Raw genomic sequence first — 13,163 nt, 5'->3', positions numbered from 1 at the left:
TTTCTGCATAGATTAAAATGAATATTAAGTAGCCCTGGATGTTGATTCTTCAGGCATTTTTTTCCTGAGAGTTCAAATAAGAGAGAAGAGACCACTGGCAGCATTGTGTGGGGAATAATATACAGATCCTGTATGTATCAGACTTGGCTCATGCCAAGGGCAATGGTTTCTTACCCTCAAAGGCATTAAAAGTCTATTAAATGCACTCACTACATAAATAAAAATAAATAAATGAAACCACCACACATGTGTAGAAATGCCCAGATTTTAGTCAGTTAACAGTTTTACCTGGAGTCTGGCTAGCCATCTGTCTTCTCAGTGCTGCTGCAGCAGCTGCTTGTGGTGCTGGGACGGTGACAGTGGGAGCAGGGGCCCCATGTTTCACAGTCTTTGTTGCAAGCATTGTGCTATCTGCCCCTTGTGGAACGATTCTGCTTGAAGATGTAGGCACTAAAAAAAAAAAAAAAAATACAGTTCATTGAACTCCCATGAACAAGGGAGACTCAAAAGCCCCTACTAGAATGTAGTGACTCTTTAAAAGCAATACACTATATACCTGTTCCCGCTGAATCCTCATATAGTCAGACAAGACTAATTTACAACAGTCAAGCAACTAGCAATTCATCAAATCTGGCAATGTTCACTTTCCCATAACTTCTAATGAACTGCAAGTGGTGGAGTCCTAATCAGCTATCTTTTCAGCATGCAGGGTGGGTCAAATTGCCAACCCTTAATCTTACTCCCTTTCGAAAAACATAACCCAGTTCCTACATTAATTCCTTAATAAACCTTAACAATCAATCAGAATGTCATCTGCTGAAAAAACACCTTCTCAATCAGCTACCAGATGTAGGCAGTCACATAAAAGCATGGACATATTGGGTGGCTGTTTCTCAGTCTGTCCTTATAGTCATGTCTACTGACATCTTGCTTGATCACTTAGAGGATCCCTACAGAAGTGAGCACAACTCTTCTGGGTGTGGAGAGAAACCGAACACACACCAGTAGTCACCTTACTGTCAGAAACTGGGATGCCAAGTGTTAAACCTGGCTACACCAGTTGAAAGCGGAAGTTAGACACAAAGCTACAAACTGAGGCCCTCAATATGCACATTTGAGCCGCAGGGCCACCTCCCATGTAAGAATTCATATTTATGGCTCAAAAAGGTTCATCCCTTTTTACTGTTGCGGAACCTGAGGCACAAGAAGGTCAAGTAACTTGCCCAAAGTCACACATTAGTGGCAAAGGCAGGCGTCTTGACTTTCCCTCCTGTCCTCTAGCCAATAGATAAGATAATCTTAGTTGAATTTCTCAGTCTTGATCTAAATGGCCCAGGCTATAGGAAAAGCACAATAAAGTTTCCAATGTTACTTCAACACTAGTGGCCTGAGTTCAAGGGGGCTATAATTCTGTACTGTTCATTGCTCTTGGATGTTTGGCAACATGAAGACAGACACCACAAAATCATTTCACCTAGAACTGAAGTTATGACAAGCACTGTAGAGATTAAACACATCAACAAGGTCATAAACAAGAAGGGGAATGCAGTTCCAAAATCTACTCACTTAAAGTGCCCATTGTGAGATGAGGTTTACCAAATGGTGGAGACTGTGCCATTAGACCAGGCTGAATAGAGGGAGTACGGACTACAGGGGCATGTCGGGGAACTTGGACTGGAGCAGCTTCCTCTTCCTGCTCTACGACCTGTGAATCCTCATTCTCCAGTGACTGGGAAATGGAGGATGTTGAGCTGACTTCATCCAAATCTTCATAATACCTCAGAGACAAGAAGGCTGATCGGGAGAGACTGGCTGCAATTGGAGAAGAGCCATATTATTTTGTCATCCAAAGCCAATGAGGGTGCTATTTAATCTCAATGGCTAGGATAGAAACACCATGTCTATAAAACTTTTTAACTGTCTCATTTTAACTTCATAGTGCAGAAGCTAACTTCTCAACTCTGGCACCACATGCTGTGTGGCCAGGCATTACATTACGGTAACATGCAATCTCCTGATCCTTTCAAATTTAAAAATAAGGGCTACTTTGTTATATTCTTATAACTAATTGGGAGAGATGTTATTTATGGAAGAAACAAAAGAGAAACATTACATGTTTGAAAGTTACCAATGCGGTCACTGTCAATGGACATTTTTTGGCTATAGGAACAAAAATGAAAGGAGGTCAAAAGTGTCTAAAGTAAGGGAGAGAGACTCTGAAGACACTTTTCGTACAATGACATCAGGGACCCCATAAATGCTGTTAACTCACATGGTCTAATATGAACTGCTGATACACTTCCAAGGCACACAGGGCCGTTGGGGTTCTTCTCTTAGGAGCCTGGGTGCCAACAACCCCCAAATATTGGGATATTGAGACTGATTCAAAAACTACATTGGAGCAGGTGACATTCCAAGGCTTCCCAATGCCATAAGAACCACTGTTATGAGTCATAGGAGCCACCCATCCGAAAAGCCACCCACTGTGGTTATAACAGATGGAAACCTTTATTTTTAGTGGCTGCCCCTATTGCCCTGAAGGATCTGAAGGTCACACTTGAAACTGATCTGTTAATATGCAAATTAGGACTCATCTCAATCTCCATATTTGTTACACTTAGTGAAAAAAAACTTTTCTTCACAGTGGCATTCAGCATTTGATGTTCACCAAGTGATGTGACACCTGGTGGAGTAATGCGTGGGCCAAGAGTTCTTTGGAACTCTCAAAGTGTTCATGATAAAGCAAGAGAAAACCCTAGTTTCCAAAAGGTTAAAGTGCAGGAGCTGTTTGTGATCCCGAGATTCAGGTTTCAGTCCAAATTGCAGCTTGAAATTCCCCAGCCATGTGTGCAGCGAGACAGCATTTTGGCTGCTGAAATGCAATGCAGGTAGGGAGATGGCAGCGGGAGGGTCGTAGAGACTGACACAATGACAATGAGACTGACACTGAAATACTGGAAAGGCCAACTGTAGTAACTGTGACGTCTGTGTGTATGACAACAAGCTGCAGTGTTGCACTATTTCTGGAAGTTCTGTGGTGCCAAGACAATACTTTCAAGAATGGCATAAAGAGCAGCAGGTTATCAAAACACGGAGTCTGCAAGCGTCTCCACACTTTAAGATACTGAGAACCATTCTTAAGATAAAATCTAGTTTAAAGGTTTCTTGTTAATCGCATGATTATAAGCTTCAACCTCACATCATTCCTCCCAGTCTCATGTAGAAACTATTGTGAAACAGTTATTCATCAGTCACATCTATATCTGTCTCACAAGCTACATTGTTGTTATCTCCTTGACAAACCTGAGACTTTAACAATGAAGTACAATACTTATGGTTCTTAGTACTGTAGGCCTGGTGTGAGGGAAGGAAAGAGGCAGGAACTTGCTATCAGACCACTGCTTCCTGCAACCCTTTGACTGCCTCCAGCTCAAGATTTTAATGACAAATTGTTCTCTGCTGTTATTGTAAAGAAATGGTTCTTTGTGATTGAATATGCAAGACTTACACTGAATAACTACTTCAGAACAAGAGCTACTGGTGTTTGATTCTGAAATGAGTGCCACATACTTTGATTAAACTAGAGAACATCAAGAAAAGAGGCATTTAGTTTTAAACTGTCCTATTTTAAAACAATCCTGAACCTGGATTTCAGACTGGAAGGCTCACTGAGATTAAGAGACTAGACACTCATCTTAAATCTCTCTCATGAACAAAAGCTATAGTGTGTGTTTGTGTGTGGGGGGGGGGTTGCATATATATATGTACAGTACAAAGTTTAATGATGCTCTTCCCATGCCTTAGATCAGGGGTTCTCAAACTGGGGGTTGGGACCCCTCAGGGGGTCGCAAGGTTATTACTTGGGGGGGTTGCGAGCTGTCAGCTTCCACCCCAAACCCCGCTTTGCCTCCAGCATTTATAATGGTGTTAAATATATAAAAAAAAGTGTTTAATTTATTTGGGGGGAGTCACACTCAGAGGCTTGCTATGTGAAAGGGGTCACCAGCACAAAAGTTTGAGAACCACTGCCTTAGATTGTAAGCTCTTCGGAGCAAGGATCACCTTTTGGGTTTGTATTTGTACAGCACCTAGCACAAAGGGGTCCTGGTCCATGATTGGAGCTCCCAGGTTCTAGAAATAACTCACTCACTCAGCCATAAAGAGATATTTAGAATTTAGTCAAGCTTAAATAACTTTTAAATATTTAGTATTTTGAGTGATCATGGTTCACAACTAGTTTTTACTCTGCATTTTTGTGAAAGGGCTTATAAAAGCCTTCTTTGTATTTTAGCACTGTAGATGCATTACACAGAAATAACCAACACTACTATGAAGAAAACAGTTAAGAATTAGGGATTCCCTTTAACTTTGCCTCCATTTGCTATTTAGATTCCTTTTCTTAACTGTTTAGCAAATGGCACTATTGTTACTGAAAATAAGGCGGCCAACTTTGAGGACAAGCCAATAAAAGAGATATTCATTAGTCTAGTCTGAGCGGGGAAAGGAAACTTCTAGCTAGAACTAGTTCCACAGAAGCACATTATTTGGGGAAGTGAGGAATACAAGGGGCTACGGTAGGAATTTTTCCTTCTACAGATAAGGCAGGATATTAACAAGTTCTGTGGGAAGGCTTGCATGTTTCAGATTCCTAATGTATCAAGGGTTTACCTGGAGCAGTGGATCTCACAGGTGGAGTCTTCCTCTTGGCTAGGAAATTCCTCAGCTGTGCCTGTTTAACTGGGGACAATTTGGCTGCAAAATGGAGAAAAAAATCACTAGTCTATAGAAACCATGGAGATTCAGTTAAAAGTCATTTTTAGAATGTGCAGGTGGGGGAAAAAAAACAGAACAATGAGTTACCAGGTGCTTTTGGCAGAGGCTTGGCATACGATTCCAAGGTAGTTTTCACCAAGGCACTGCGCAGGCTCTCAAGGTCACTGTCAAAGCTGAAACAAGACAGAGCGGTGAAACAAAAGACAGGTCCTGCAAGAGGAATAGCCATATATCTGCCCCACATAAGCAGCTGTATGGGAATGAGAAGGAACCACAGGCTCATGTGGAAACACCATAATTTGATGCCCAACTCACCTGGAAGGGCTAAAGGACACAGGATTGTCTATCTGCATATGCCTCAATGACACTGCTTTACAACAGCCATTGTTGAATGCCACCAGAACCTCTTTAGATGTTGCAATATTTAAACGCATGCACCAAGACCTTAAGTTACTTATGGAAAAAAATCAAATGGCTAATAAATTCCCTCTTGTCCTAAATTAAAATTCTATTGTAGTCCTCATGAGACATGACAATGGTAGATCATTTTTGAGGCTACATTTTCACAGTGTTTTCATTTCTGTGAGAGCCCATCTTTCATAGAGAGACACACCGATATATTAAAACAAGCTATCACAAAATACAACAGAATTAATTTTCACGCCTATATGAGGAGCACCTGTGTTACTGGTGAGCAGAATTTGCATATTTACAGCCCATGCTCATTTTTGAGGATTCCCCCCCCTCCCCAACATCTCTACACTCAATTATATCTACAAAGCATGATTATTAAGTCTGTTTTGGACATGCACTTTCATACATTACTATTGGGAAGAGACTTAACTCAATACACTTCTTGCTACAACCTGCAAATATTACACATACCTTTGAGAACTGCTAAGAGAAGACGTGTCACTGGGCATACTCCATTGAGAAGTCTGATTATATAAGCGGAGCTGCTGCAGGCTGTCCACCAGGTGATTCAGCCTCTTCCTCTGCTGATTAATTATTTCACGATTATTAGCAAGTGTGTTAAACAAAGTCTCTCGCTCAGGAACAATCAGGCGCCTGGAAACAAGAAGAAACAAAACAGGAAAAGATGAGAAGACCATTAGACACCTAGCTGCAAGTGCATGTGCATACATACACAGGTTTATTTCATCTACTGACTTCAGACGACTTCAGCCCCCAAACCACATTTTGGTTTGAATATCAAGGCAGCACAGGTCAGTTGTGTATTTCTCTTTGTAGTACACTGCAAGTTTATTAATTTAACATGTAGGTACTTGTTCAACAAAAGGGCTTCATTACCAGTCTCCCCTGGATATGTTTAGTGCATACAAAGCCTATTTTACAGACATTTGGGAAAGTGGAATTTATAGGATGTAGAGAATTTGCTGGAAAGCATCTAGCAAAGTCAGTCACAGTTAAATAGTCCGCAGTCTGAACTTTTAAATACAGGCAAAAATGGCTCAGTCAAATGTTGTTCACAAACTCTTTGAAAAAGTTTTGGAGTGGTAATCATAAAATGCCTTTTGTCTATTTATTAATGTCCTATTCCTAATTCATTAGTATGCTCCTTAGACAGAGTAATTTTCTATTCCAATTTCACTCACTTACTTTTGGGTTTTTTTCTGTTCCAGATGCCGGTCCCACTCCAAATCCAGAACATCATTCACATCCTGAACAGCAAACTTCACATACTGGTGTAAGCGTCTAATTTCCTACCAAAGAGAAAAAAATGAGAATCTTTCAATTCTCTACGGCAGTGGTTCCCAAACTTGTCCTGCCACTTGTGCAGGGAAAGCCCCTGGCAGTTTGTTTATCTGCCACGTTTGCAGGTTCGGCCGATTGCGGCTCCCAGTGGCCGTGGTTCACTGCTCCAGGCCAATGGGAGCTTCTGGAAGTGGCAGCCAGGAAGTCCCTCGGCCCGTGCCGCTTCCAGCAGCTCCCATTGGCCTGGAGCAGCGAACTGCGGCCACTGGGAGCCGCCATCGGCCAAACCTGCGGACGCAGCAGGTAAACAAACCGTTCCATCCCGTCAGGGGCTCTCTCGGCACAAGCGGTGGAACAAGTTTGGGAACCACTGATCTATGGGAATCTTAAATCCAATGAAGTAAATTAAAGACTCTGTAAAAGAGCCAAAATAGAAGTCATGCAGGACACTCTTACATGTTCACATCTAGAAAATCTAAATCAGAATGGCAGAACCCTATACAGTGGAACTCTGTTTTACTAATCCAATCTGTCACTAGCTTACTGTCTGCCCTTGAGCAAGCCAACTTCTGTACCTCAGCTTCCTGCTCTCTACCAGTGCAAAGTGTTCAAGATGAAGTGTGTTACAAATGTTAAGTATTACACAGATCAAACCTCACTTTTCTAGAGCCATTTCCTACTGATGATGTGCTTGTCCCTAGTTTACATTACCTTTAGAAACCAGCAAAGTGATCAAAAATTTCAGGTTCTGTTACCTAGGTACTCATGTGGCCCCGCCCCAATCACTCAAGGATCTGAGCTCTTCCCAAGCACTTAAGAACCTCTCCTCCCAACACCCACTATCTTCACATTACAGATAAAGCACTGAGGCACATGGGATATTAAAGTGACTAGCCCAAGGCCACAGAGTTCATTAGTGTATCTGACAACAGAACCCAGACATCTCTAGTCCCAGTTCAGTGCACCAAATGTAAAACTATCCTTCACCCTGCCTTCATTCTTCTCACATGCCACAGCATGAAAATGCCTAGTAGAACTCTGCCTTTGTGTAGTGGAGGTGCATGCAATGGGAAGTTTAGTTTTACTGATTTCAAGAGTGCCCATTTAAATATAAATATCAAAATGAGATGGGATGCCAAAATCTATGCCTGTGACAGGATTCCATTGTAACTGGTTTTAAGATTAACACAAGGCTCTAGTAAGACAGACCAGGCCAACATGAAACTGAGTCCAGCTCTGCTGCTGACCCAGGGTTATACATTGAGCCCTGGTCTACGCTACGAAGTTAGGTCGAATTTAGCCGCGTTAGGTCAATTTTATAAGCAATGCAGCTACACAATCAACTCTGTTCCGTCAACTTAAAGGGCTCTTAAAATCGACGGCTGTACTCCTCCCCGACGAGGGGAGTAGTGCTAAAAATTGACCTTCTTGGGTTGAATTTGGGGTAGTGCAGATGCAGCATTGTGCAATTTGATGGTATTGGCTTCCGGGAGTTATCCCAGAGTGCTCCAATGTGACCGCTCTGGACAACTCTTTCAACTCTGATGCACTAGCCAGGTACACAGGAAAAGCCCCAGGAACTTCTGAATTTCATTTCCTGTACGGTCAGCAGCACAGGTGACCATGCAGTCCCAGAATCGCAAACAAGCTCCAGCATGGAGCCAAGGGGAGACACTGGATCCGATTGCTGTATGGGGAAAAGAATTTGTGCAGGCAGAACTCCGATCAAAAAGAAGAAATGCTAATTTATGCCAAAATCACACAGGGCATGGAGGAGAGAGGCTACACCAGGGACACACCAGTGCCACGTGAAAGTTAAGGAGCTCAGGCAAGCCTACTACAAGACAACGGAGGCAAATGGTCGCTCTGGGTCAGAGCCCCACAGATGCCGCTTCTATGATCAGCTGCATGCCATTCTAGGGGGAGGGACCCTACCAGTACCCCACCACTGTCCGTGGACACCTACAAGGGGGGAGTCTCATGCAACACGGAGGAGGATTTTGTGGATGAGGAAGAAGAGGAGGAGAATGAGAATGCGCAGCAGGCAAGAGGAGAATCCGTTCTCCCCGGCAGCCAGGACCTTTTCATCACCCTGGAGCCAATACCCTCCCAAGGCGGGTTCCCGGACCCTGATGGAGCAGAAGGCACCTCTGGTGAGTGCACATTTGTAACTACACTACAGGGGTTAAAAGCAATTGTGTTTAAAGTTTGATTTGCCCTGAAGAATTGGGATGCATTTGTGGCCAGTACAGCTACGGGAAAAGTCTATTAACGTGTCTGGGGATGGAGCAGGAATCCTCCAGGGACATCTCCATGAAGCTCTCCTAGAGGTACTCTGAAAGCCTTTGCAGAAGGTTTCTGGGGAGGGCTGCCTTATTTCGTCCTCCATGGTAGGACACTTTACCACGCCAAGCCAGTAGCAAGTAGTCTGGAATCATTGCAGTACAAAGCATGGCAGCGAAGGGTCCTGGGTTTTGGTCGCATTCAAGCAACATTCGGTCTTTATCTTTCTGTATCAGCCTCAGGAGAGTGATATCATTCATGGTCACCTGGTTGAAATAAGGGAATTTTTGTAAGGGAACAGTAAAAGGACCCCACTCATGTTGGGCTGTTTGCACTTGGCTAAAAGGGATCATCCTGGAGAACAGCCACACAGTGGGGGGAAGGGTGTGCTGCACATCCAACCCAAAACCACAGCCCCTCCTTTTAAACAGCAAACCCAACTGGCATTGCTTCCTATGGGAAAGGAGGGTACTTCAATTTGAAACCATTCCCACGTTATGAAGGCAGAAGAAGCCAACCCCGCGTACCCTTTGGCTTACCATGGCCGCCTGGAAACCGAATTCTGTTGCCCAGCCACGTGTGATGTGTCACCATACCGGCAGGCACTCAATATAAAAGGCAAAATGCAACCTTGTACCTAAAACACATGTGCTGTCTGCTGTGAATTGCTTGATTCACTGTGAAAGTCTCCCTTTTGTTCTCAGAAATGTATTTTCTTAAATTTTACTCTCCCTTTTTATCCCCCTCGCAGGTGCAAATGTTTCTATGCTCCCCATATCAACTCCGTCTCTGAGGTCATCGCAGATTAGAAGGCAAAAAAAAATACTCGTGATGACGTCTTCCAAGCTCATGCAGTCCTCCCGCACTGATAGGGCACAGCTGAACACATGGAGGCATTCGGTTGCAGAGGTCAGGAAAGCATACAGTGAGCATACAAGAGCACAGTCCGCCGCTGCATCCATTGTATAACTGCCTGCTTTCCTCGCCAAGTTCCATATCCTCCTCACCCAGACGCCCAAGAATGCGGGGGGCTGGGGGGAGCCCCCTCCGGGTACACAGCCACTCCAGAGGATGGCCCAAGCAACAGAAGGCTGTGATTCAAACAGCTTTGATTTGTAGTGTGGCTACAATAAGCAATGTGGCCTTGTCCTTCCCTTCCCTCCCCCCCCCCCCCCCACCCGGGCTACCTTGTCAGTGATCTCCCGAAAGACTGCATGGATTCAAAACAATAGGGACTTTATTTCCTTTGCCAGCTGTGGTGGAAGGGGGATTGGCTTACAGGGAAGTAAATTCAACAAAGGGGGCAGTTTTGCATTGAGGAGAAAAACACACAACTGTCACACTGTAGCCTGGCCAGTCATGAAACTGTTTTTCAAAGCCTCTCTGATGCGCAGCGCGCCTAGCTGTGCTCTTCTAATCGCCCTGGTGTCTGGCTGTTCAAAATTGGCCGCCAGGCCATTTGCCTCAACCTCGCCATAAACGTCTCCCCATTACTCTCACAGATATTATGGAGCACACAGCAAGCAGCAATAACAATGGGAATATTGGTTGCGCTGAGGTCTAACCTAGTCAGCAACCCGCACCAGAGAGCTTTTAAACATCCAAAGGCACATTCCACCACCATTCTGCACTTGCTCAGCCTATAGTTGAACTGTTCCTTACTACTGTGTACGGCTTCATGAGCCTTGGGAGCAAGGGGTAAGCTGGGTCCCCAAGAAAAACTATAGGCATTTCAACATCCTCAACGGTAATTTTCTGGTCTGGGAAGTAAGTCCCTTCTTGCAGCTGTTCGAACAGTCCGGAGTTGCTAAAGATGCGAGCGTCAGGCACCTTTCCCGGCCACCTCATGTTGAAGTCAGTGAAACGTCCCTTGTGATCCACCAGTGCTTGCAGCACCATTGAGAAGTATCCCTTGCGGTTTATGTACTTGGATCACAGCAGCCCCCACGGTAGATTTGCCCACTTCAGACTGATTCCTGACTGACCTGTAGCAGTCAGGTGTTGCAAGCTTCCACAGGGCTATCGCCACTTGCTTCTCAACTGTCAGGGCAGGTCTCATCCTGGTATTCCTGCGCTTCAGGGTGGGGGAAAGCAACTCAAGAAGTTCCATGAAAGTGGCCTTACTCATGCGAAAGTTTCGCAGCCACTGGGAATCAAAGACCTGCAACAGTATGCAGTCCCACCATTCTGTGCTTGTTTGCCGGGCCCAGAATCGGTATTCCACTATCAAGCAGCCCCACTGCCACCACAATGTCCCAAATTGCCACAGCCCATGCTTTCAGGAACATCTGTGTCCATGTCCTCCTCACAATCGTCTTCGTGCTGGCGTCTCCCAGCCAGGTACTGAACATATTGCAGGATAATGCGTGAGGTGTTTACAATGCTCACAACACCAGCGCTGAGATGAGCGGGCTCCATGCTTGCCGTGCTATGGCGTCTGCACGGGTAACCCAGGAAATAAAGGCGCCACATCATTGTTTGCCGTTGCTTTCAAGGAGCGAGAGGGGTGACTGATGACATGTACCCAAAGCCACCTGCGACAATGTTTTTGCCCCATCAGGCATTGAGAGCTTAACCCAGAATTCCAATGGGCAGCGGGAACTGTGTGATAGCTACCCACAGCGCACCACTCCGTGAGTTGATGCTAGCTGCTGTATTGAGGACGCACTCCGCCGACCTATTGCGCTTAGTGGGGACATACACAATCGACTGTATAAAATCGCTTTCTAAAAATCGACTTCTATAAAATCGACCTAATTTCGTAGCGTACACATACCCTGAAAAGCACAACTCCATCTTGTAACTATGAGCACTAATGTAGCAACAGCTCTCAGGTGAGTGAGTTGATGTGTTCAAACATCAAAGAAACCCCATGATCTTTAAAACTCTGCTAAAAGCTCGTATAAGAAGTTGGTCAAGTGAATATTCTTATGCTAACATTCTGCACCCAGGAGATGTAAGAATGGCACTGACTAAGCAAAGTTTCACAGACAAAAAGGATCAAGAAGATGGGAGGCAGACTCTTTCAGAGAGTTTAGCTGAAAATCCTCTGTCCTTACTCCTGTCTCAATTTTCCTCCTTCTCTCCCCTTCTGCCATCCTTCCCCATGTTCTTTTTTCAAGGTCTGTGCAGTCAGCTCTTAAAACCAGGTTGTCATACCTTTAAAGTCACACATGCTACTTTGCAAAATGGAGAAACAAGGCAAGTTGGACCATGAAAGAATCTACAGCACCCAGGGGAATTTTAGTAAAATCTGAAGGAGAAAGTGGCTATTCTTTTCAATACAGCAATATATGAATAAATATATGTATAGAACATTTTCTTTTCCTGGTCCTGGATGGGATTCCAACAGGCCCCATGTCAGCAATGAACACTATACCAAAAACAAAATATGTCTCTCTATATAAGGACTACATACAAACATGCAATACTGCGAATTAGGAAGGTAGATATTTTCCCTTTAATAGAAATCTGAAATTGCATGCAAAGTGGTGCACTCTGATGTGACATTAACTGCCATACCATTAATTTTTAGTAGCATAAAACCATTTTAAAATTACTATAACACAAAAAGGTACCCTCAACTGCCTAGTCACACTCCCTGAGATGAGCATGCTTTGTCTATAGGGAACCAAGAACTAGATAAGTATCACAATTATAGCACACACTTATTTTACTTTCCCTGATGTACTTGTCATAGTTCAGGGCAACTGTACCTGTATTCCCCCTCCATGGCCCAGTAAGGGCACCACTCTTAGGTTTCCGGCTATAAGCCATCACACCTCTTGCGTGGAGAAATGCGTCGCTCCCCCTCCCAACTGGGGTTTGTTCAAGCTGAGCAGTTCCCTGATCACCGAGTTCCCCAGCAAGCCAGACTGCACAGAGAGGCCTGCATCTGCACTTTGCTTTCTCTCCAAAGGCTATGAACAGGTTAACTGCCCCCCAGTTATAAATTACCACACCGCTCTTTCTAAGCAAGCATAATTATTCTTACAATGAAAGCATTACTGAAAACTACAAAGTTCCTATATGGATGCTAGAAAGCTCATCAGAGGTCACCTATCAGTCTTACGGTACCTTCATAGGAAAATCCTTGCAGCCCTTCCCAGGCCGCCTTGGAGAGTAGGTTCTATCCATTTGCTGGATCAGAAAGCAGGCCCTGAGTCAATTTAAACCTCAGGCTATTTATGCAAAAGTCCTTTCTTTGTCTGTTAACCTCTGGATAATCCAGTTTAAACCAGTATATGCTAGCCTCTCCAGGTGGTAGTATCTCTCTAGCAGTGCTACAATCGGAATGAAATTACCTAATCACCCCTCCCCCCCCCCCCCCCCCCCCCCCACACACACACAGTTTTTAGTTGCTGGACGGCTGTGGTCACCATTCCCCATGG

General features: G+C 44.4%; 1 protein-coding gene across 3 annotated transcripts in view; it reads right to left on the bottom strand.

Moving 5' to 3' along the window:
* The window catches only part of NUP214 (nucleoporin 214), a 76,374-nt gene that overhangs the window by 42,388 nt on the left and 20,823 nt on the right, over nt 1–13,163 (bottom strand). For all 3 annotated transcript variants that reach the window (XM_074974191.1, XM_074974193.1, XM_074974192.1), the window contains exons 18-23: nt 6,394–6,497; nt 5,659–5,841; nt 4,861–4,946; nt 4,669–4,752; nt 1,567–1,812; nt 289–450 (exon numbers count right to left, since the gene is read on the bottom strand). In XM_074974191.1, the coding sequence (XP_074830292.1) occupies nt 289–450; nt 1,567–1,812; nt 4,669–4,752; nt 4,861–4,946; nt 5,659–5,841; nt 6,394–6,497 (865 nt within the window). The remainder of the gene's footprint in view (nt 1–288; nt 451–1,566; nt 1,813–4,668; nt 4,753–4,860; nt 4,947–5,658; nt 5,842–6,393; nt 6,498–13,163) is intronic.

The sequence above is a fragment of the Natator depressus genome, chromosome 16, assembly GCF_965152275.1.
Source record: "Natator depressus isolate rNatDep1 chromosome 16, rNatDep2.hap1, whole genome shotgun sequence".
Classification (NCBI taxonomy): Eukaryota; Metazoa; Chordata; order Testudines; family Cheloniidae; genus Natator; species Natator depressus.
Note: the sequence above shows the minus strand (reverse complement) of the source record. Positions and strands in the feature narration are given on the sequence as shown.